At 39.5% G+C, this 21507-nt stretch overlaps 1 protein-coding gene across 5 annotated transcripts in view; it reads right to left on the bottom strand.

Annotated features, from left to right (window-relative positions):
• KIF27 (kinesin family member 27) overlaps positions 1 to 19856 on the bottom strand; it is a 46735-nt gene extending 26879 nt beyond the window's left edge. The window contains exons 1-6 of one of the 5 annotated variants that reach the window (XM_048850846.2): positions 19716 to 19856; positions 17147 to 17215; positions 15884 to 16277; positions 13163 to 13363; positions 9193 to 10169; positions 1824 to 1967 (exon numbers count right to left, since the gene is read on the bottom strand). In XM_048850846.2, coding sequence (XP_048706803.2) covers positions 1824 to 1967; positions 9193 to 10169; positions 13163 to 13363; positions 15884 to 16181 — 1620 coding nt within the window. In that variant the 5' untranslated portion in view covers positions 16182 to 16277; positions 17147 to 17215; positions 19716 to 19856. Of the gene's footprint in view, positions 1 to 1823; positions 1968 to 2190; positions 2277 to 9192; positions 10170 to 13162; positions 13364 to 15883; positions 16278 to 17146; positions 17216 to 19330; positions 19682 to 19715 lie in introns of those variants that run through there. The other 4 variants (XM_048850843.2, XM_048850845.2, XM_048850844.2 and 1 more) reach the window with 4 other exon arrangements.
• Between the last annotated feature and the right edge of the window lie 1651 nt (positions 19857 to 21507).

Raw genomic sequence — 21507 nt, 5'->3', positions numbered from 1 at the left:
GGATGGAGCAGTCTCAGTATACATGGAATCTTTGAGAAATTTAGCTGCAAAATGCTTAACAAGTCTCTACTGATCATGTGCAAAACTTACAATTTTCAAAGGATTAAAACTTGGCCAGATTTGAATGTTTTCTCCATGGGGACAACAGGGCAATCCCCTGCCAAATTTCAAGTCCGTGCTCCAAAACACAGTAGCAGTAGAACTTATCAGCTAAATGTTTGTAAGAATTTCTTTTTAACACAGAAAAATAATTTATTTTCCTCTAACTTCATTCTCAAAAATGACTGAAATGTTTCTGCTGAAATGAAAATAACTAAATAAATCAGACACACCCAACATGGAAAATTTTAGTCCAAATCGTTTAAGTTTGGAAAGTTTATAAGCTATTGAAAATAAGGTTTTACAATGGGAAGTGTCAGGCAACATTCAGTTGCTTAAGATATGATATTTGCACATAATACCATGTGTATGTACTGCAATTTACTTTTACAGTTCTGATCCAATTTGAAGTGCCAATCAAATCACATATTCTTGTGAATGCTATTAAAAACTATTTGATTCATAGAGTTGATTTTTATTTTTATTTTAAATAGAAAGGGATGGTTTAGTGAACTTACAAGTTAGCCAGGAACTCTAAAATTCTAATCCTGGGTCTGCCACTGTCTTGATGTGTGACTTAGGCAAATCTCTTAACCTCTGTATCTTCACTGAAAACAGATGTGTTTTTACATCAAAATGGATTTTACGCTGAGAAAGCTATCTCAGCATAAAATCTCAGTGGAGACAAGGCACAGGTAGTTTTTACCTCAGTGTAGCTAGTCAAGGTAAAAATGACCTGTACCTCACCAGAAATTGCAGAAAAGGAAGAGAAGGAGCAAGAGAAGAAGAAGGTGATAATTGGCTTACTCACCTTTTATGTCACATTACGCAGTGACCTGCTCATTAGGCATCAACAGAGGGAGGAGGAGAAGGGAAGATAAGATAGGATAAAGACAGAAAAAGGAGAATGAGGAGAACAGCACTGATTCTCCCATACTTGGAATATTTACAACTTATTTTCTTCATAAGTTTTAGGGGATGGTAATATTTGTGGATCTTATGAGATCGTCAATTTTAGGAGAAATTGATTGAATATTCCACTTGTAATCTGATGGTCCTCTGGCTACCAGGCAATTGACTAAACCCATCATAATTATTTTATTGAGAAATGCTCCAAATGGAGGGGAAAGTAGTGTCTCCACTCTGCTACCCTGATTCCTGTGTTAGCAAATCTTCCTATATATTTAGGCTGAAATCCTGTCCCATTGACAAAGCTCCCATTAACTTCAATTAATTTAGTGGTGCCAAGATTTCACCTCTAAACTTTTTAGTATTATAATACAACAGACACTTCTATAACCCCTTCCACCCAAAGATCTCAAAAAGCTTTACAAATATTGAAGAATTAAGAGACACTACTCTCCAGTAATGTTGGTAAATATTACTGTTCTTGTTTTACGGATGGGACAGGGAACAACTGACATTAAGTGATTCACCTAAGGTCATGCAGTAAGTCTGCAGTAGACTAGAATACAGATCTCCTGAGTCTCAGTTCTGTATTTTAGCCACTAGACAAAGATAATTTTCTCATAAATGGTCACAGTTATGGAATCTAAGGAATAAATAGTACAGCCTGAGACAAAATTCTCATTGATAAGAAAATAACTTGCCTGAGGGCTGCAAAATATGGCCCAAATTTTAATAACTATAGTAATTACTGCATTCTAATATGCATCTTATTTGAACCAAACTTACACAGTAAAATGTGCAAGAGGAAAACCTACCTGTAATTTATTTGTTTCTTGTGCCTCTTTAAGAGATTCCAGATGTTCTTGGTTTTCCTGTATCAATGTCAGTATTTGATCCTGTAATACCTTCAGCTCAAGCTCCTTTTGACTGAATACTTCTTCGTCCGTAGCTAAAGCCTGCTAAATAACAAAAAGGAGATAGGGTGAGGATAGAAAGGTGTTATTCTGACAACAGAATAATGAAGAGATTCTTCATATGGTGTTAAGAAAAGCAGATCTGAACTGCAAAATTTCCCAAGGTATACCATTGGTAGATTTTCCATAAATGATGTGCTGATTCTAGTAGATCTTGAAGATGCAGTATCTCTAATTATTCCCTCAGTATTATTCATCATCTACTTACTTTTTTTTGATAAGTTCCTTTCTCCATAGGATGGGGTGGAATAGGCCAAGAGGCCCCCAGCTGGAGGCCTCAGGGTCCTGCAACACCTGTCCCAGAAAAAGAGCAGTAGAGAGGTCCTCTAAGCTTCTTAGACAGATTGAGTGGGACATGGTGAATCTGGGGATGCTGCAAGGGGCTAGCTAATCAGTACAAAAGGAGCTGCAGTGCAGACCACAGTCAGTTCCTTGCTGGAGCTAGAGGAGTTCAGCTGGTGCTCTTGACTGGTCAAAGAGAACTGCAGCACCATGGACAGCTCAATGCTGGCAGGGACTGGGGGAGCAAAAAGGAGCTCCTGGCTGGCTGCTGGGCCTGAACATAGAAGAGCCCTAAGGTAAGGTTGAAGGACTGGTGAAGGCTGGGGCCATGTGGAAGTGGCCCAGGGAACTGAAAACACTTTTGTTAAAGGGACACGGTGGCGTATGGCTGCTATTCTTAGGGTCCCTGGGCTGGGACTTGGAGCAGTGGGTGGGCCCGGGTTCCCTCCCCCACCACCATAGGCCACTGGGAAAATGGCCTAGAATTGGACAGTGATAAACCCCAAGAAGGGGATCTGAATTACTTAGGGGCCCAGCTAGGTCAAAACCATTGCCTCCAGGGAAGAAGCCCTGGAAGTACGGCCTGGTCCTAGGGCTAGGACTGTTTAAAGACTGCAGTCACACCCAACCTGAAGGGGACACTCGCAAGAGGTAGGTGCATGCCATTACACTCCCTAAGAGAAATGCCAGTAACCAGAACTACTGTATGCAATGGTATATTAATACAATGCTGCTTTCAGCATGCATTAAAATTCAGTCACAAGATCCAAGCATTTTAACTGCAAGAGTAGTGCAACTCTCTCATAAAATAGTTAAGAAACTAACACTGCCTTCCTTGTTCTACAGCTGTGATGATAACCACATGAAAATTTCTTTTGATGTCTTTACAGGTGTATGAGCCAATGTTGGTCTAAGCAACTTCCAGAGTGCAGACGCTGCAGTAGCTGCATAGTGTATTTGAGCTCTGCACCCATGGATGCTTGGTAGATCCTGAGGGGGGGGGGGGGGGGAAGAGTCTCTCTGATGAGGCTATTACATCTAACGGGCTCCCCAAAACCATTCTTTTCTCAGAGCAGATTCAAAGAGAGTCACTCCACCCCAATTATCACATATTGCAATTGAGCACTGGTGAATGACTCCAGGAAAGCACAGAGCATGTTCAGTGCCTCAGCTGCAATTACAACAAAGACTAGGTACCTCTCCAGCTAAATGACAATTAGCCAAAGGACCCTTAAAAAGGAACAGCTTCAAAACAGAAATACCATCCAAGAAAAGAGATTGTGGGTGGAAAGGGGTCTGAGAATGTCCCACCTAGTAATTATGGGGATTGATGATTCACAGCTCAGATTGAACCACGAACAGAGGCATACACAACCTCCCAATAAATAAACCAAGACAAAAGTATGCCCCTTCCATTTCTCCTGCCACTGAACTGATGAGGGATTCCCCAGGACTACAGCAGAGAGAAGGGCGTTAGATAGGGCATGTATGAGGCTGATTAGGGGCCAGAGGTTTGTTGAGCTCTACATCCAAAAAGCAACTCTATCACCCACGTGCAAAACAGGCCTGAGTCATCTGGATGATCCAGGACTGGTTAGCCTGGTTACAGCTGTTCTACCTACCTCTTGCTGCCAAATACACTGAGATGGGCCAATTGTTAACATTATTTAAACTGATCATCCAAGCGATTTATGAACCATTACAAGATAGAACTTTATTCTGACTGTGTGCATCAAAGCACTGAAGTGTCTCTATCACTTCAAAAGTTAACTGACGCTTCAATTTCCTGGCCCACATTGGACCGGTAACATCATTCAGATTCCAGGCAATCACTGAAAACCAAGAATTCTCCACTTCATATTCTGACCTGACTTAATTAACAGTAGAGAAAATAACAGCTAATAATAAAGATAAATATGCATGTTGTGGACGAGATGTGAGAATAAGTAGTATGTTGTCCATTTACTTCCTTTTTGATTTTACATTCAAATACCAGAAAGCTACACTCTTATGTATATGAAAGAAAATACAGCTACATCAAGAAACTGTTACAATAAACTATGCTAATTGTTAAAACAGAAGAGGACAATGAATTAACGTAAAGAATTTATCATATCCAAATAATTTTACTTAACATTCATAGGGAGGAAAAAAACATCCTGATAAATCTTACTTAATTTTTCCCATTATAGGGGTATATTTTTTTAAAAATTAAGATCAAAATTAGAATGTTATTATGATTTGCATTATTTATGAGGAACAGTAAAGTGTAATATGAATATATACTTGGAACTATTCACTGAGGAAGCATATTTTGACAAATTGAGCTGGAAATCTTAGAACATTTTTCCCTGCTCTACTATATTCTTGTTTATGTTGTATAAATATAGTTTAGCCACTGCTAAAGAGGCAAAACAGGATAATTCTCAGTGCTTGAAACACAGCAACAAGAAGGAGGAGTGGTTTGCCTAGCAACCTTACCTGTAAGCAATTAAACATGCACCCTAGACTCTCCAGAGAAGTAGGAGGTTTAAAATAATCCAGAGGGGGAAATCACAAGCAAAGAGAAAGATCATTCAGAGTTAAAGGAACCAAGAGTAGATGCATATGTACTTCCTTTTAAACAAATTAAAAGAAAGCAATTGGAAGACAATTTATATAGGCATTTCCCAAGAGAGAGTCTATAAACTGCATCAGAATTCATGTGCAAACCTCAAAGTAGGTTTCCCCAACAAAACATGCATTTTGTTGCACTATTTATAACACATAGGAGCACAGATTCCTTCAATCACAAGATATAGACTCAGATTAAATTATTGTTGTTGACCTATTATTAATATTCTTATTCTTTTAATGCCACTTTCAGTGAGTTTTAAACTCTTGATTCAAATGTCTTAAGTTACACTATTAACTTTTGATTTGGTTAAAGCTGCATGGTTTAGTGTACTTTTTATTATCCATACAAAGCGTGTTAACATAACATTGTTTCCAAAAGTTTCACCTGCTAAGAGGCTGTCCCCCAAGAAGTTATGTATGTTTATCATGTAATATTTTTGGGGGGAGGAGAGAGGGTAGTCATGATTGAGATGGCAAAGAGCTCGTCTCTCTCAGCAGGTCATTGTCTAGCACTATTATGAGCTGAAAGGCTGCAACCTTATGTCTGCCTCTGAGAAAGAACTGTTCAAAGTTGCCAGCACAAGAGTTCCTCTCTCACCTCCTCCTAGATAGCAGTCCTGCTGGGAATCTCATACCTTCTTCAAAATTCTCACCTCAGCAGGAGAATTGAAAAGAAATGTTATGGCACCAAAAAGCAGAAGGCTGATATGTAACACAGAAATACACGTCCAAGGAGTGCTATGATAAGAAAACCTGTGAATAATGGATAACAAGAAAAAAACTGCAGTTTTGAGAAACAATATTTTTTTTCTTGAACGTTACAGCTCTCAGTCAACTAAGGATTTGACAAGTAAAAGAAAAACAGCTTTTTGTCAGGTATTTTTATTTTTGAAGTAGGCCTGTTAAGCAATTAAAAATTAATTGTGATTAATCGTGCTATTAAACAATAGAATACCATTTATTTTAAATATATTTGGATGTTTACTACATTTTCAAATATATTAATTTCAATTACAACAGAGAATACAGAGTGTAAAGTGCTCACTTTATATTTATTTTTATTACAAATATTTGCACTGTAAAAAACAGAGAAAATTTTTCAATTCACCTCATAAGTACTGCAGTGCAATCTCTTTATCATGAAAATTGAACTTACAAATGTAGAATTATGTAGAAAAAAACTGCATTCAAAAGTAAAACAATGTAAAACTTTAGGGCCTACAAGACCACGCAGTCCTACTTCTTGGTCAACCAATTACTCAAACAAACAAGATAATGCTGCCTGCTTCTTGTTTACAATGTCACCTGAAAGTGAGAACAGGTGTTTGCATGGCACTGTTGTAGCTGACGTTGCAAGATATTTATGTGCCAGATGTGCTAAAGATTCACATATCCTTTCAGGCTTCAACCACCATTCCAGAGGACATGCTTCCATACTGATGATGGGTTCTGCTTGATAATGATCCAAAGCAGTGCGGACTGACGCATGTTCATTTTCATCGTCTGAGTCAGATGCCACCAGCAGAAGGTTGATTTTCTTTTTTGGTGGTTCAGGTTCTGTAGTTTCCGCATTGGAGTATTGCTTTTTTAAGACTTCTAAAAGCATGCTCCACACCTCATCCCTCTCAGATTTTGGACGGCACTTCAGATTCTTAAACCTTGGGTCGAGTGCTGTAGCTGTTTTTAGAAATCTCACATAGGTACCTTTTTTGCGTTTTGTCAAATCTGCTGCGAAAGTGTTTTTAAAACGAACATGTCCTGGGTCATCATCCGAGACTGCTCTAACATGAAATATATGCAGAATGTGGATAAAACAGCAGGAAACATACAATTCTCCCCTCCAAGGAGTACAATCACGAATTAACTGATGCATTTTTTTTTTTAAAATGAACATCATCAGCATGGAAGCATGTCCTCTGGAATGGTGGCCGAAACACGAAGGGGCATACAAACGTTTAGCATATCTGGCATGTAAATACCTTGCAACACCAGCTACAAAAGTGCCACATGAATGCCTGTTCTGTAAATAAGAAGCAGGCAGCAGTATCTCCTGTCAATGTAAACAAACTTGTTTGCCTTAGCAATTGGCAGAATAAGAAGTAGGACTGAGGGGACTTGTAGGCTCTAAAGTTTTACACTGCTTTGTTTTTGACTGCAGTTATGTAATAAAAAAAGGTCTACATTTATAAGTTACACTTTCACGATAAAGAGATTGCACTTCAGTACTTGTATGAAGTGAACTGAAAAATACTGTTTCTTTTATCATTTTTACAGTGCAAATATTTGTAATAAAAATAATATAAAATGAGCACTGAGCACTTAGTATTCTGGGTTGTAATTGAAATCAATACTGAAAATGTAGAAAAACCTCCAAAATATTTAATAAATTTCAATTGTTATTCTATTGTTATAAGTGTGATTAATTTTTTTAATCACGATTAATTTTTTTGAGTTAATCACGTGAGTTAACTGCAATTAATTGACATCCCTATTTTGAAGGATAGCTTTTATTATTCTTGCGAAGGACTGACTTAATAATAAGTACTAGGTTAGACACTGATACTTGACACTACAGTGTTGAGGCCAAGTAAGTAGGTAGAGTGGATACAGATGACCTATGTTGTCAACTTGTCTGTGGCTTTGATACATTGAGTTATACTGGTGGGATATAAAAAGAGATTTCTCACTTAACTTGACAGCTTCAGTTATCACTGTAAAGGAAAGAACTAACGGATGAGAGGTCATAGAATCATAGAATATCAGGGTTGGAAGGGACCCCAGAAGGTCATCTAGTCCAACCCCCTGCTCAAAGCAGGACCAATTCCCAGTTAAATCATCCCAGCCAGGGCTTTGTCAAGCCTGACCTTAAAAACCTCTAAGGAAGGAGATTCTACCACCTCCCTAGGTAACGCATTCCAGTGTTTCACCACCCTCTTAGTGAAAAAGTTTTTCCTAATATCCAATCTAAACCTCCCCCACTGCAACTTGAGACCATTACTCCTCGTTCTGTCATCTGCTACCATTGAGAACAGTCTAGAGCCATCCTCTTTGGAACCCCCTTTCAGGTAGTTGAAAGCAGCTATCAAATCCCCCCTCATTCTTCTCTTCTGCAGGCTAAACAATCCCAGCTCCCTCAGCCTCTCCTCATAAGTCATGTGTTCCAGCCCCCTAATCATTTTTGTTGCCTGCCGCTGGACATTTTCCAATTTATCTACATCCTTCTTGTAGTGTGGGGCCCAAAACTGGACACAGTACTCCAGATGAGGCCTCACCAATGTCGAATAGAGGGGAACGATCACGTCCCTCGATCTGCTCGCTATGCCCCTACTTATACATCCCAAAATGCCATTGGCCTTCTTGGCAACAAGGGCACACTGCTGACTCATATCCAGCTTCTCGTCCACTGTCACCCCTAGGTCCTTTTCCGCAGAACTGCTGCCTAGCCATTCGGTCCCTAGTCTGTAGCGGTGCATTGGATTCTTCCATCCTAAGTGCAGGACTCTGCACTTATCCTTATTGAACCTCATCAGATTTCTTTTGGCCCAATCCTACAATTTGTCTAGGTCCTTCTGTATCCTATCCCTCCCCTCCAGCGTATCTACCACTCCTCCCAGTTTAGTATCATCCGCAAATTTGCTGAGAGTGCAATCCACACCATCTTCCAGATCATTTATGAAGATATTGAACAAAACCGGCCCCAGGACTGACCCTTGGGGCACTCCACTTGATACCGGCTGCCAACTAGACATGGAGCCATTGATCACTACCCGTTGAGCCCGACAATCTAGCCAGCTTTCTACCCACCTTATAGTGCATTCATCCAGCCCATACTTCCTTAACTTGCTGACAAGAATACTGTGGGAGACTGTGTCAAAAGCTTTGCTAAAGTCAAGAGACAATACATCCACTGCTTTCCCTTCATCCACAGAACCAGTAATCTCATCATAAAAGGCGATTAGATTAGTCAGGCATGACCTTCCCTTGGTGAATCCATGCTGGCTGTCATCATACTGTTATTCAAGCTCTTTAAAGCTGTAATGAAAATTCATTAGCCCGAGCATAAAATCTATTTGCCCACCTCTAACACAATGATGATTAATGTTTTAAATCACCTATCAAAATGAATAACTCACCCAAGTGAGCAGGCAAACAGAATTTTGCAATGCTGCTATTATTTAACTAGATCAAACCCTAGATAAAATGCAGATGATAGGGTTAAGTATTTTAAAACTTTCAAAGTCTAATGTGAATTCTACTAGTGGGCTACCCTTTCATGTAACAATACCTAAATTAATAAGTTATAGTTTAATACCTGGCATTTTTTTAGTTCCCTCTTCAGTTGAAGAATTGTAATATGATGTGGCTCCTCTTGGTCGCTTCCAATTCCACTATCAGTTCGTGGCATGACGAGAGCTACCTTCCTTAGCTCCTGTGCCATGTTGATCCAATCCTGCAGCTTCTCTTGTTGACGCCTTGTTAGGCTGGCAAAGTCATTTAGTTCAACTAGAAAGGGAAACGCTTCCTCTATGCAATTTCTGTAGTTGAAACATTCCACCTGAAGCTGGGAAAGCTGCTCCTCAAGAGAATGAATTCGAGTCCTATCTTCACTCATATCTTGTGATCCCTGGCTAGCATGGCTCATTACACTAACCTGCTGATTCTGCAAAGCTTCCCGGAGCAACTTGATCTCAAGTTCCATTTCATCAATCCGGTCCCGCTCAGGGTTGTAGTTTACAACTGGTTTATTTCTAATATTCTTGGCTCTGTTGGCATACTTGAGGGAATTTAAAGACTCATCAAAGTCAGATGAGGACGGATTTATACATGTTATCATGACCGTCTTGGCGTTTCCTCCTAAGGAGTCTTTCAGAATACGAGTAATTTTAGCATCCCTATATGGGATATGTACACTTTTTCTCTTTGGGTCTCCAAGAGCACTTATCACATTTCCCAAAGCCAACAAGCCACTGTTGATCTGAATTGATTCCTTGAACCGTTCACCAGTGTTCCCTGTTTTTGTCACCCTTTCTGATCCTGCCAAGTCCACGAAGTGAAACTTAGAAGCAATGATCTGGCCTGATCTCAGAGATAAATCTTGCGCAGCAGCTACATTTTTCAGAGACTGTGTAGGTCGTTGCTGACAAATATTGATGGTAAAAATAGCATGAGATCGGCTGGAGTGCTCATTCATTTGTGTCGTACCTGTGTGGCGAGCTGCATTCCCACTTTCTAAAAGGCTCATCACTTCATCCACGCTTTCCACTTGGAAATCCTTGGCACCAACAATCACTACAAACATCAAGCCCAGGAAAGCATGAATAATGGGTTAACACTAAGTTCTCAGCAAAAGTTTACAGAAAAACTGTTTTTAGATAAAGTCATGAATAGTCAAACTAATCCACAAAAAAACACACTAAAAATCCAGCAAATAAAATTAGCTATAATAATGTGTACAAGTTCACATTAGCATATGAGCTCACAGCAAATACCTACAAGAAAAAGTTATATTAATGGAAGCACTGCATACAGCATATTAAACCTGTAGCGTATGTATAATATATATATATATGTACTGTTAAAAAAATGCATTTTTACCTTTTTACAAAAAAGCTTGTTGAGACTTTATTTAAATCAATTCAAAAAACAACAAATGCAAGGTTACAGTGAAGACGTTAAACAAACAAAAGATAGAAAATTCAAAGTTATGGTTCTCACAACTTTGTCACTTTATACCTATATATTTGTATTATTGTCTATCAGCCTAATACAACAAACGCTTACATTTGTGAGTAATTTTACTCATGTGAGTAGTCCCACTGAAGTCAATGAACTATTCAGAGGCTAATTTGCAGGATTGGACCAGAGGGTATTAATGTTTATACTTCATTACATCTAGGAAATATGACCAAGTAACACTTACTTCAAGCAATTAATTTGAATTTCCTGACTACTGAGCTCTTCAAATGTCTACATGCAGGTCTGTGCATACACAAAAGAACTGAGTGCAAAACTGGAGGACAAGATGATGCCATACTGAAAAATTGGGCCCCATGTGCAAGGGAGCATTGTGCCATGTTGCCTTATGAGAAATTAGGAAAAAAACAGTGTATCCCAGTGGTTCTCAACCAGGGGTATGCATACCCCAGGGGGTAGATCAACTCATCTAGATATTTGCCTAGTTTTATAACAGGTTACATAAAAAGCACTAGCAAAGTCAGTACAAACTAAAATTTCATACAATGATTTGTTTATACTGCTCTATATACTATACACTGAAATGTTAGTACAATATTTATATCCCAATTGATTTATTTTATAATTATATGGTAAAAATGGGAAATTAAGCAATTTTTCAGTAATTATGTGCTGTGACACTTTTTTTATGGTTTTTTTTTTTGTATTTTTATGTCAGATTTTGTAAGCAAGTAATTTTTAAGTGAGGTGAAACTTGGGGGTACGCAAGACAAATCAGACTTCTGAAAGGGGTTGTCAAGGTTCCTTCCCACTCTGAATTCTAGGGTACAGATGTGGAGACCTGCATGAAAACCCCCTAAGCTTATTTTTACCAGCTTAGGTTAAACCTTCCCCAAGGTACGAACTATTTTACCTTTTGCCCTTGGACTTTATTGCTGCCACCACCAAGTGTCTAACAAATATATAACAGGGAAAGAGTCCGCTTGGAAACGTCTTTCCCCCCAAAATCCTCCCAAACCCTACACCCCCTTTCCTGGGGAAGGCTTTATAAAAATCCTCACCAGTTTGCATCGGTGAACACAGACCCAAACCCTTGGATCTTAAGAACAAGGAAAAAGCAATCAGGTTCTTAAAAGAAGAATTTTAATTGAAGAAAAAGTAAAAGAATCACCTCTGTAAAATCAGGATGGTAAATACCTTACAGGGTAATCAGATTCAAAACATAGAGAATCCCTCTAGGCAAAACCTTAAGTTACAAAAAGACACAAAAACAGGAATATACATTCCATTCAGCACAGCTTATTTTATCAGCCGTTTAAACAAAACAGAATCTAACGCATATCTAGCTAGCTTACTTACTAAGTTCTAAGACTCCATTCCTTTTCTGTTCCCGGCAAAAGCATCACACAGAGAGAGAGCACCTTTGTTTCCCCCCCCCCCCAAGTTTGAAAGTATCTTGTCTCCTCATTGGTCATTTTGGTCAGGTGCCAGCAAGGTTATCCCTAGCTTCTTAACCCTTTACAGGTGAAAGAGTTTTTCCTCTGGCCAGGAGGGATTTAAAGGTGTTTACCCTTCCCTTTATATTTATGACAGGGGTACAGTAGCCTGGAAAGGTTGAGAGCCACTGGTGTATCCCATGTATACCACAGAATTTTACTTCATTTGAAAACATTTCTACAGTCAATATATTTGCTATCTTTGAGAATGCTGTCATAGCAAGCTCAGAATAATTAACTACAAAGAAGCTATGTTTAATTCATCACGGCAAAACAAAAACAAAAATCCAAAATGTATAAAAAAATTTATCTTAATGGTGATAAAGGTTTCATGCTTGAATAACTTAAACACAGCTATATGGAATTTTACAAACTTGGTCTAAGAACAAGAATGAGAAATCTCAGTTCAAAAGGATAATTCCCCCCGACCCCAGTTAAAATGGACTGAAAATAGATGCTTATAATGGAAATTGCTTCTCAGCCGTAACTAGAACACTGTGGTAGCGATTCCATAATATGCTGCTTAAGGACCAAGGATTTTCTGAACAGCTTCCGTACCTCCTAGGTCTCTGTTTAATTGGATAGTTGAAAATACAGAAGTAATAAAGAATATTACTGTCCGAGATAGATTTTCCCCAGGATTTTACTGATGAATGGAAAGAGCTTGTCATAGAAGGATATGTGGTCAACTGAGGCTGATTAGAAATTTACGTGCATAAATGTTTGTACTAAAGAAGAGTAACTGATCCCTGCATAATAGTTTAAAATTTATTGATGGATTATTATTCAAAAACCCGTGTTCCACCAAGAACATTCTGTCATTCATCCATTTCAAAGCCACAAAGACTAGCAGTTTATCTCAGTATCAGACCATTCAAGATGAACTTTACATTTATCAATAAAATGTATCCCTACAATAGACCTCCCCTCTTGTTTCATAATATCTGTCATTAATAAGTGCTTTTTCTTTTAAGAGAAGACAAGAACATTTGCATTTGCTTTCATAAACTTGCACTTAGAACGAAATATTCTTTCACGCATATAAGTAGGAGCAAATTTAATAAATTTTTGAGTTCAAATAGGCTTCTCTACCTGTGTTTCCCTTTTCATCTTCTCTGATGTGTAAATCTTTCATAGAAGTCTCTAACTCCAGCAGATCTCTGAGTTCTTCCTTGTAGACCTCTATATAAGATACTTTCACACTGAAGTCAATATTATGGTTTTCAGAGATGCTCTGAAATAGTTCCTGTATAGCACGTGGAATGATACCTTTTTCATCCTCTCCAACCGATGCTAAAATATAAACAGAAACGTCACCAGACTTGCAGTGAATATATCTTTAGTACAAACTATAAAGTTTAAACTTCTGAAACATGAACAAAAGTCTGTGGCCAGTAGCGCTAAGCCACCCATGAATCTGAAGAATTTAGTCCTGTCAAAAAGTCACAATATATCAATACTATTGAATGGCTGAATATTTGTTTACAATCCTTAACAGGATTCATAATCAAGCTCCAATAAATTACTTGTTAATATAAACTGGAGGGCAACATGATGGGTGGTTCAGGAGTCAAATGCATCACTATTATAAGCCAATATTTCTCATGAGCCACATTTTACACTCAGTGATTACTGATGGCCAGGACATTGCACAATTTTACGACAACGTCAATTTTCAGTAGATACCTCTTGCTCCAATAAGGGTACAACAGTAGTTCAGTAAGTTCCCATGTGCCGGAAATAGAAGACAATATTTAAGAGCACTTCTTGTTCTTTCAACCAACATATGGCTCACCAATGCCATGTCAAACTCCTGCTTTTAAATATCAGAAAGGATCTCAGATGTTACTTATTCCACAGTATGGAAATTGGTTGGGCGTTGATGAGAGGCTTCTGAGTGGCTCACACCTTCTAACCAAGAAAATTAGAAATTGTCCCATCTAATCAGTGACTCAATAGGTATATATGAAAAAAATTGCTGAGCTTTGAACAGCTTTGTACTGTGGCACCTGCTATTTAATGCTTCTAGGTAACTCAGGCTTAATATTCAATAACCATGGTTAGTCAAAAGATGACAAGAAATTAAAAGAATTAAGAATAAAGAGGATTTTAATTTTTACTGAGATTTTTAAAATAATCTATTTATATCCACTTGGAAAGGTGAAATTAAAAAAAGAACTGCCATGTTATAATTTGGGATTTTCTATTAGGAGAATTAACACCTGAAAACAGTGAACATGGTCAAGGGAGGGAATCTAATCTTCAAATGATTCAATTTAAACACAGAAAAAAAAGATAGTACGACCCAGTTAGTCGGAAGGATAAAAGACTGTTTTCCATATTTTAGAATAATATGCTGATTACCTGATAATGTCGCCAATATTTAAACAGCAGGAGTCTAATCTGGAATCTTGAACCACAAAGACATTGAAATAAGAAATGTCTTACCATCTTGTTTTCTATTATAAAATTCTACAGCAGCAGCATGCTCTAACAGGAATAGAATTCCAATAATAATAATGTCTGATAACTCAGAATGATGATGGTTAAGAGAGTTGTCATTTCTGGGGTAATTTTGCCAGTAAAGATCAGATGTTTGCCATTTTAAACCAAAATTCTGATCTCTATGATACTGATCTCATACTAAAAGTGTATCCTTTTTTAGGCCATCAGATGAAGACAGAGGGCCAAATTCATAGGTGAGTCTAAAGGAATCTAAGGTGGTGTACTTCCTACCTCCTGACATCCTCAACATGTAAATGACAATTTCAAACTTCATTACACTCAGTTTGAGTCTAAGGAGAGGCTACATCTGTGTAATTTTCATGCTGAGGGAACCAAAAGGAAGTGTATATTACAATGGCCTAGACTCACTCAGATTCACTAATATACTAATGCTAAAATAATATTTTCTCAACTCTTACTTTAGACTCTACATTGAATAAGCAGACTCTACATTGAATACTACATTCTGAACAGACTCTTACGGTGCTCAAATGAATTATTTGAAGAGCACAAAAATATTCTGGGCACGCAAATACTATAGTGATGGATATGCTAGAAATACCTAAAGTAGATTAGATAGATTTGCTCACCATTGCTTTTTTTAGTTAATACCTAATAAAGTTAAGAGCAAACAGGTTAAAATAAATGAGATCTTGATGCTCAAGCACAGGCTGGGATTAAATTTGGAAGATGAGAGCAAATAGTTGCACATCTAAAACAATCCTATTTTAAATGTGGGTCAAATCCAGAAGCTCCAACCAACCTCATATCAGTGGCTGGCACTGACAATGTTGGGGGTGTGTGGAGGAGGAAAAGCACTTCATATGACATTTCTCAGGGTTCTTGAGTACAGTCTAATTTAAGGTAAACCCCTGTTCTGGATAGCTCATCTCACTGATGTTTAGTCAGAAGAGTATATTAGTTTATAGCAGTGTTCTCTATTAGCCTTTTAACTGTTTTCTGACAGTAGCACAGAGCTTAGATACTGTGGCAATGAACACTGTAGAAACTTCTCAGATATAGATAGACTGTAGTGCTCTCTATGCTGCATAGACACAGTTGTTGGAATTATTTATTGCAAGTGGAGCCAGCCCAGTGTTCTAATAGGAAAAGTCAATCAAGCAGCAAAAAACAAACAAAAAACCAACAGCCAGCCTGAACAACTATTCGCCTCAGGTGTTTAAAAATACACCTGTAAAATATAATTATTTCACGACTATCACATAGCCTTCCATGTATTATTTATTTGGTTTAGGCAAGTACACTAGTCACAAATCACAAAAACAAATTAAACTTTCCAAAACATACCAATGTGACCTCCACCAATGGTGTACGTCTTCCCAGACCCTGTCTGTCCATAAGCAAAAACTGTAGCATTATATCCTTCAATCAAAGACACTACTAAAGGCTTAATGCAAGTTGTATAAACTTCATCTTGAGTTGAATTTTTGCCAAATACAAAATCAAACGTGAAGACACGGTCTTTCCCAATGATAACTTGTTGTGTGTTTGGGACCAGTCTCATGCATACTTGATGGTTGTGAAGAATCTCTTTGGAAAGCAGAGGTCTTATTCTTACGGCAACTTTAACTGGAATCTCTTCCATGACAGCCTCCAATTTTAACACTTAACCTGAAAAATTTTCTTATGGTTCTTGTCTTCACAGCATTCTCAATCTTCTGCATCTAAGAAACAAAGTTTTCTGAAATACACAGTGAACAGAAGTTCATTTCCCAGTGACTTAGTTAACTAAACTGAGTGAGTTTCTGTCCTGTAAAAATGGCATAGAAGGCTACAGTCCCATATTCCTTCAGTTTATAGGTAATTTTTCCCCCCTCTTAATTACCAGACCAGCAAATTCGACCTGGAATCTGAAAGCCAAGTGATTTCTTTCTGGACATGGCATGATTACATTAAGTCAGCTGTTCTCAAACAGGGGGCATTCCCCCCTGGGGAGGCTTGCTAAACTTTCTATGGGGGTACAGCGAGCCTTCCCGTTCACTCACAGGGTTACAACACCACTCAGTGAAATTTAGCCCATCTGCCACACCATCTGACAGTGGGGTGGCTAGGACAAATTTCACCGAGTGGTATTGCGACATAGCGCAATGCCCACTAGCACTCTTCAATGCTGAAATTGAGAAATACTGCCCTGAAAACTTTGTGGATACTAAGGCATGTGCTTTTAAAAGGTTTCCTAGCCTATGCACAGGACTGATTTATTTCTAGTAGAATTCCCTTTATTGGAATCAATGTATTAATAGCCCCAATTCCACCTAGATTACATTGGAAAGTCCCATTTTGTAAGGCTGGGGAGGGGAGGTGGTGGAATCTCCTTCCTTAGAAGTTTTTAAGGTCAGGCTTGACAAAGCCTTGGCTGGGATGATTTAATTGGGGATGGGTCCTGCTTTTGAGCAGGGGGTTGGACTAGATGACCTCCTGAGGTCCCTTCCAACCCTGATATTCTATGATTCCAAGTTAAAAAAAAAAGTTGTGTGGGAGGATGGCATAATTTCAAAAAGGTTGAGAACCTGTACATTAAGTAATAGAGACAGCACCGTGAGAGCTTACTTATCAATTCTGTTGATGAAGCACGTGCTCAGAATTAATCCAACTCACTCTCCAACAGCTATATTAGCTCTGTAGGGGAAACAGAAGTAAAAGCACATTAAAAATGTCTTCCACTTACATAAGATAAGTAGACAGGACTTGAAAAGCACACGGGAAACAGATTAGTTGCATATGACAAGAAGGTGTAATTTTAAATACTTCTCTGATTATTATACTTTAAGAAGCCTGATGCAGAAGTCAGGCCTTTTTAATCAGTGTTAAGTACCTACCTAATTAAAATGACAGTTTTGTTTTTTGTTTTCATTTGTTTTTTGAAAACAGGTAACTTATAGCAATTGTGGTTCCTTGTGTTGCCCTCTGCATATTCACTCTTATGGGATGTTCCTCCTCCCACAGCTACTTTCAAGAACCTTCTGGAAAGCTGAGTTTGTCAGGCGTGGATGGACACCCCCTCAGGACACCAAAGGTTCAGAGTTTAAGTTATGGAAAGGCTGCGTGACCACAACCACTTCAGTTCCAAGAGTCCCATGAGAGCAGAAATGAGGGGAAGAAGTAGTTCTTGTGGGTTGCATTGTTTGCTAGACTTCCATATATAGGAATACGTAAAGGCTAGCTTGTCATATAAATAGTAGGTATGGATTTCCTGCCTTTTAATACTTTAGAATCAAAGCCTAAATAAAAAGTTTTATAACTAGCTTTTTCTTGAGGTTTGGTGTAACCTCAAATTTAGTATCACTTTAGTATTGGATATGTTCACTGTCATGATCACTTTTCACGAACTATATTCTGCAGTTGCAGAGAGATGGATCCAAAGGTCTAAAAGATGTTTTCACTATTTTATAAACTGGACCCTTATTTAAGTATTTAATTCTTTTTTAATTGACAATAGTGAGTGGAAATGAGTGCCCCAGGAATCAAACTGAAAGCAGAACAAGTAGTGGATTCCAAGTGGCATTGTACTGTAGCTACTATATATGGGAGGGATGGGGAAGAAGGATTTGTTTGTTATTTAAATGGTGCCTGTTTATAGAAAGAGAGATGATTTCCCTATATAAGGAACTTACTAGGGTCTCATAACAATATTATGTACACTGTTGGTTACTGAACTTTTTTTAATTAAAAAAAAGCACACAAAACTCTCAAACATAAAGAGAGTCTAGAGTTGGGGCAACAGGGGTATTAGATGAAATATCTTACAAGATCACTTCTAAACATTTTCAGCATAGACAAAAAAGTCTTTAAAGAAACCTGATTGTGGTTTACAAATACACAGAACAGAGTCTCTCTACAAGCATAGAGCACAGGTACAACCGTTTGTAGTATGAATTCTATTGTAGAAAGAATTCTATTGTCTGATGGCTCAGCACAAGCAAACCCCAGTCCACACAAATAAAATATTTTTTGTTTTTTTTTAATTATTTCTACACAGAATTGTTTTTAGTCTGAATGAAAATATCATGAGCTCTTTAGAAACCACTAACTGAAATATAAATCAGTATTTATACCTGCCAAATGTATTAGCTTTTACAGTATTAAACAAACAAAGAAAAAAAACCTACCTCCATGGACCATTACCTTGTTATCACAAAGAATTTTGGAAAGTTGTGGAAAATACAATAAGTGCAGAGCCTTTAATTAATAGGGGATCAGGTCTCTAAAATGAGAATCAGGAGATCTGACTTCTGGGTTCATTCAGCTTTCATGTTAATATTTAGCAACTGAAATATTTAATGCAAGAATATGGCTAAAAGTTCTTCCTTTGTTCACCTAGTGCCAATATTATGCACATGTATTATGCTAATATATTTACTTATTATCTGAAATATTGTATTTCCCCATCCTCCCCCAGACACACACCACAATCCGAAAGACAGACTGGCACAGAGATGTAACATAAATATATAATTTTAAGAAGTCTATTATGAATTACTCATATAACCAGTCATAATACACATGCAGATGTCACAGTTTGTGTCTCTGCTCAATCATTATAATTAATTATTATTATTAAAATCGGGTGCAGAAATCATCCTCAGACTAAACCTGGGTTCAGCTAACAAAAAAGCTGCTTTGCTGCACTGTGTTTGGAAAGGGGTCCCCAGCATAATAGACCCTGCGTGGTGTGGTGCCAGAAAACCCTTGGGAATGCCATTGTAGCTCCCTAACCCAGTGCTCGAGAACCACCTGCTAAGACAGGGCGCAGGCCTGGGGGGACCCAGGAGACTTGGCTCCCAGACCTGGCTGTGCCACTGGCCTTGGGCACGTTGCTTAACTTCTCCATCCTTCTTCAGCGCCCGGCCTGTGACACGGGGATCAGGCTGCTCCTCCCCAGCGCGGCTCCTCGGCTGAGCAGCGTTACTGCTCGGTGCTATGCCCGAGCGGGACGGGCAGCGTGTGGCTCCTACCGGGCCGGGGAGTGCCCAGCTTTTCTCCCTTTTCCTCTCCCCTTGGGGAAGGCCCCCACGCCGGCCCGTCTGCTGGCGGGGCCGGTGCCAGGCACAGGAGAGGCTGCGGCGTCTCGGAGGGCTGGGAAGGGAAGCACCGACCCGCGGGGCTGCGGCAAACCCACCTGCTGCTGCTGGGCACGGGCGGAGAGTGATGCAGGCCGCTCCCCGCCACTCCCCTTCTGTTTACACGCGGTCACCAGGCAACAGCGGAACCTTCCGGCCCGGCGGCGGTCAGCGAGTCCGAGGCCTCTGCCGCCCCCAAGAGCGGCGCTTCCCGCCCCGCTCCGCCCGGCGCAGTGCCCCCTACAGGACCCTGCGAGCGCCGCTGCCCGGCCGCGCCGCTCCCGTGGGTGGGTGGCCCTGCAGGAGGCCGACCCCGCCGCCGGCTTCAAGCCCCAGACCCGAGCGACTGGCTGCGGGGCTTCGCCTTCCGTCCCACTTGGGCCCATGTGAGGAAGCTGGGCCTCAGTCTGCGCCCCCTCATTCTGGCTCAGCTCAGGCCTCAGCACCTCCTGCCCTGCCACAGGGCTCCCTCCCCGCCGCCAGTTCGGGGGGGGGGGGGGGGGCGCTCCACATTTTAATTTAATTTTAAATAAAGCTTCTTAAACATTTTAAAAACCTAATTTACTTTACATACAACAGTGTAGTTATATGTTCTAGACTTATAGAGAGAGACCTTCTAAAAATATTAAAATGTATTGACTGGCACACGAAACCTTACATTAGAGTGACTAAATGAAGACACAGCCCACCACTTCTGAAAGGTCGCTAAGCCCTGAGCTAGAGCCAGTCACCCCAGGCTAGGTCTCCAATGGCCATGTCCCTGCTACATGTTCAAAAATCAGGCCTCAAATTATCATGAGACAAGAGTGGTTGTTTTTTTTCAGTCTTAAAAAAAAAATTATGCCTTGGCACATCTGCTTTCTGAGCTGCTGGAGAGGGGTAGGTGGAGGGACGAGCCTAGGGCAATCCTGATCGAGCTGCTCTCTGCACACTTCCCCCTCCCTGGGGTTAGAATTGTACTTTAAGAACAAAAAATAAAGTTGAGATTCTCAATCATTGGCTCCAGAAACTGTGGCTTTAAATAAACAACCAAATATTGCAAGACTTGTGATAAAATCATTAAGAGTTGGCAGGATGGCATCTATCTCCCCTCATCAGTTGCCACTTGCTACAGGTTATGCTGCTGCCGCCTATCTCCATTTCACCTAGCAGCTGTTACACTGCCACCAGGTCCGTCGTCATAACTCACATATTACCCCACCCCATCACAGCCAACCATCATGTTACACAGCCATGTCATGGGTCGTGCAGCAACTCAGCTGGTATTTTGCCACCAGATCACATTACACTACCAGGTGTCTTACACTGTTGTGCTTATGGTGCTCTACCAGAATGATAACTAAATGTACCAGCCTGAGGTTTTTCCAATTAATTTCAAGCCCCCTCCCCCACCAAAAAACCAAAGCTATCTCTGTCATCACTTCCATTAATTAACCGATGTTCTCAGTGCTGCAGAAGACACACAAATTACAAAAGAGCCATCTTATGGCCAAAAGAAAACAGACACAGAGTATCAGAGGTGTAGCTGTGTTAGTCTGTATCCACAAAAACAAGGAGTCCGGTGGCACCTTAAAGACTAATAGATTTATTTGGGCACAAGCTTTCAGGGGTAAAAAACCCAATTCTTTAGATGCATGGGGGAGTGGAGGCATAGGAGAAGTAGACCTGATGTATCTTGATTTAAGTAAAACTTTTGATGCAGTCACATGACATTCTCATAAGCAAGTAAACTAGGAAAATGTGATCTAGATTAAATTACTATAAAGTGAGTGCACCACTGGTTGCAAGACTGTACTCAAAGAATAATTATCAATGGTTCACTGTTGAGCTGGGAAGGTATACGTAGTGGGA

This window comes from Caretta caretta, chromosome 5 (genome assembly GCF_965140235.1).
Source record: "Caretta caretta isolate rCarCar2 chromosome 5, rCarCar1.hap1, whole genome shotgun sequence".
In the NCBI taxonomy this organism is placed as follows: Eukaryota; Metazoa; Chordata; order Testudines; family Cheloniidae; genus Caretta; species Caretta caretta.
The sequence above is the reverse complement of the archived record's forward strand: the minus strand, read 5'-3'. Positions and strand labels throughout refer to the sequence as shown.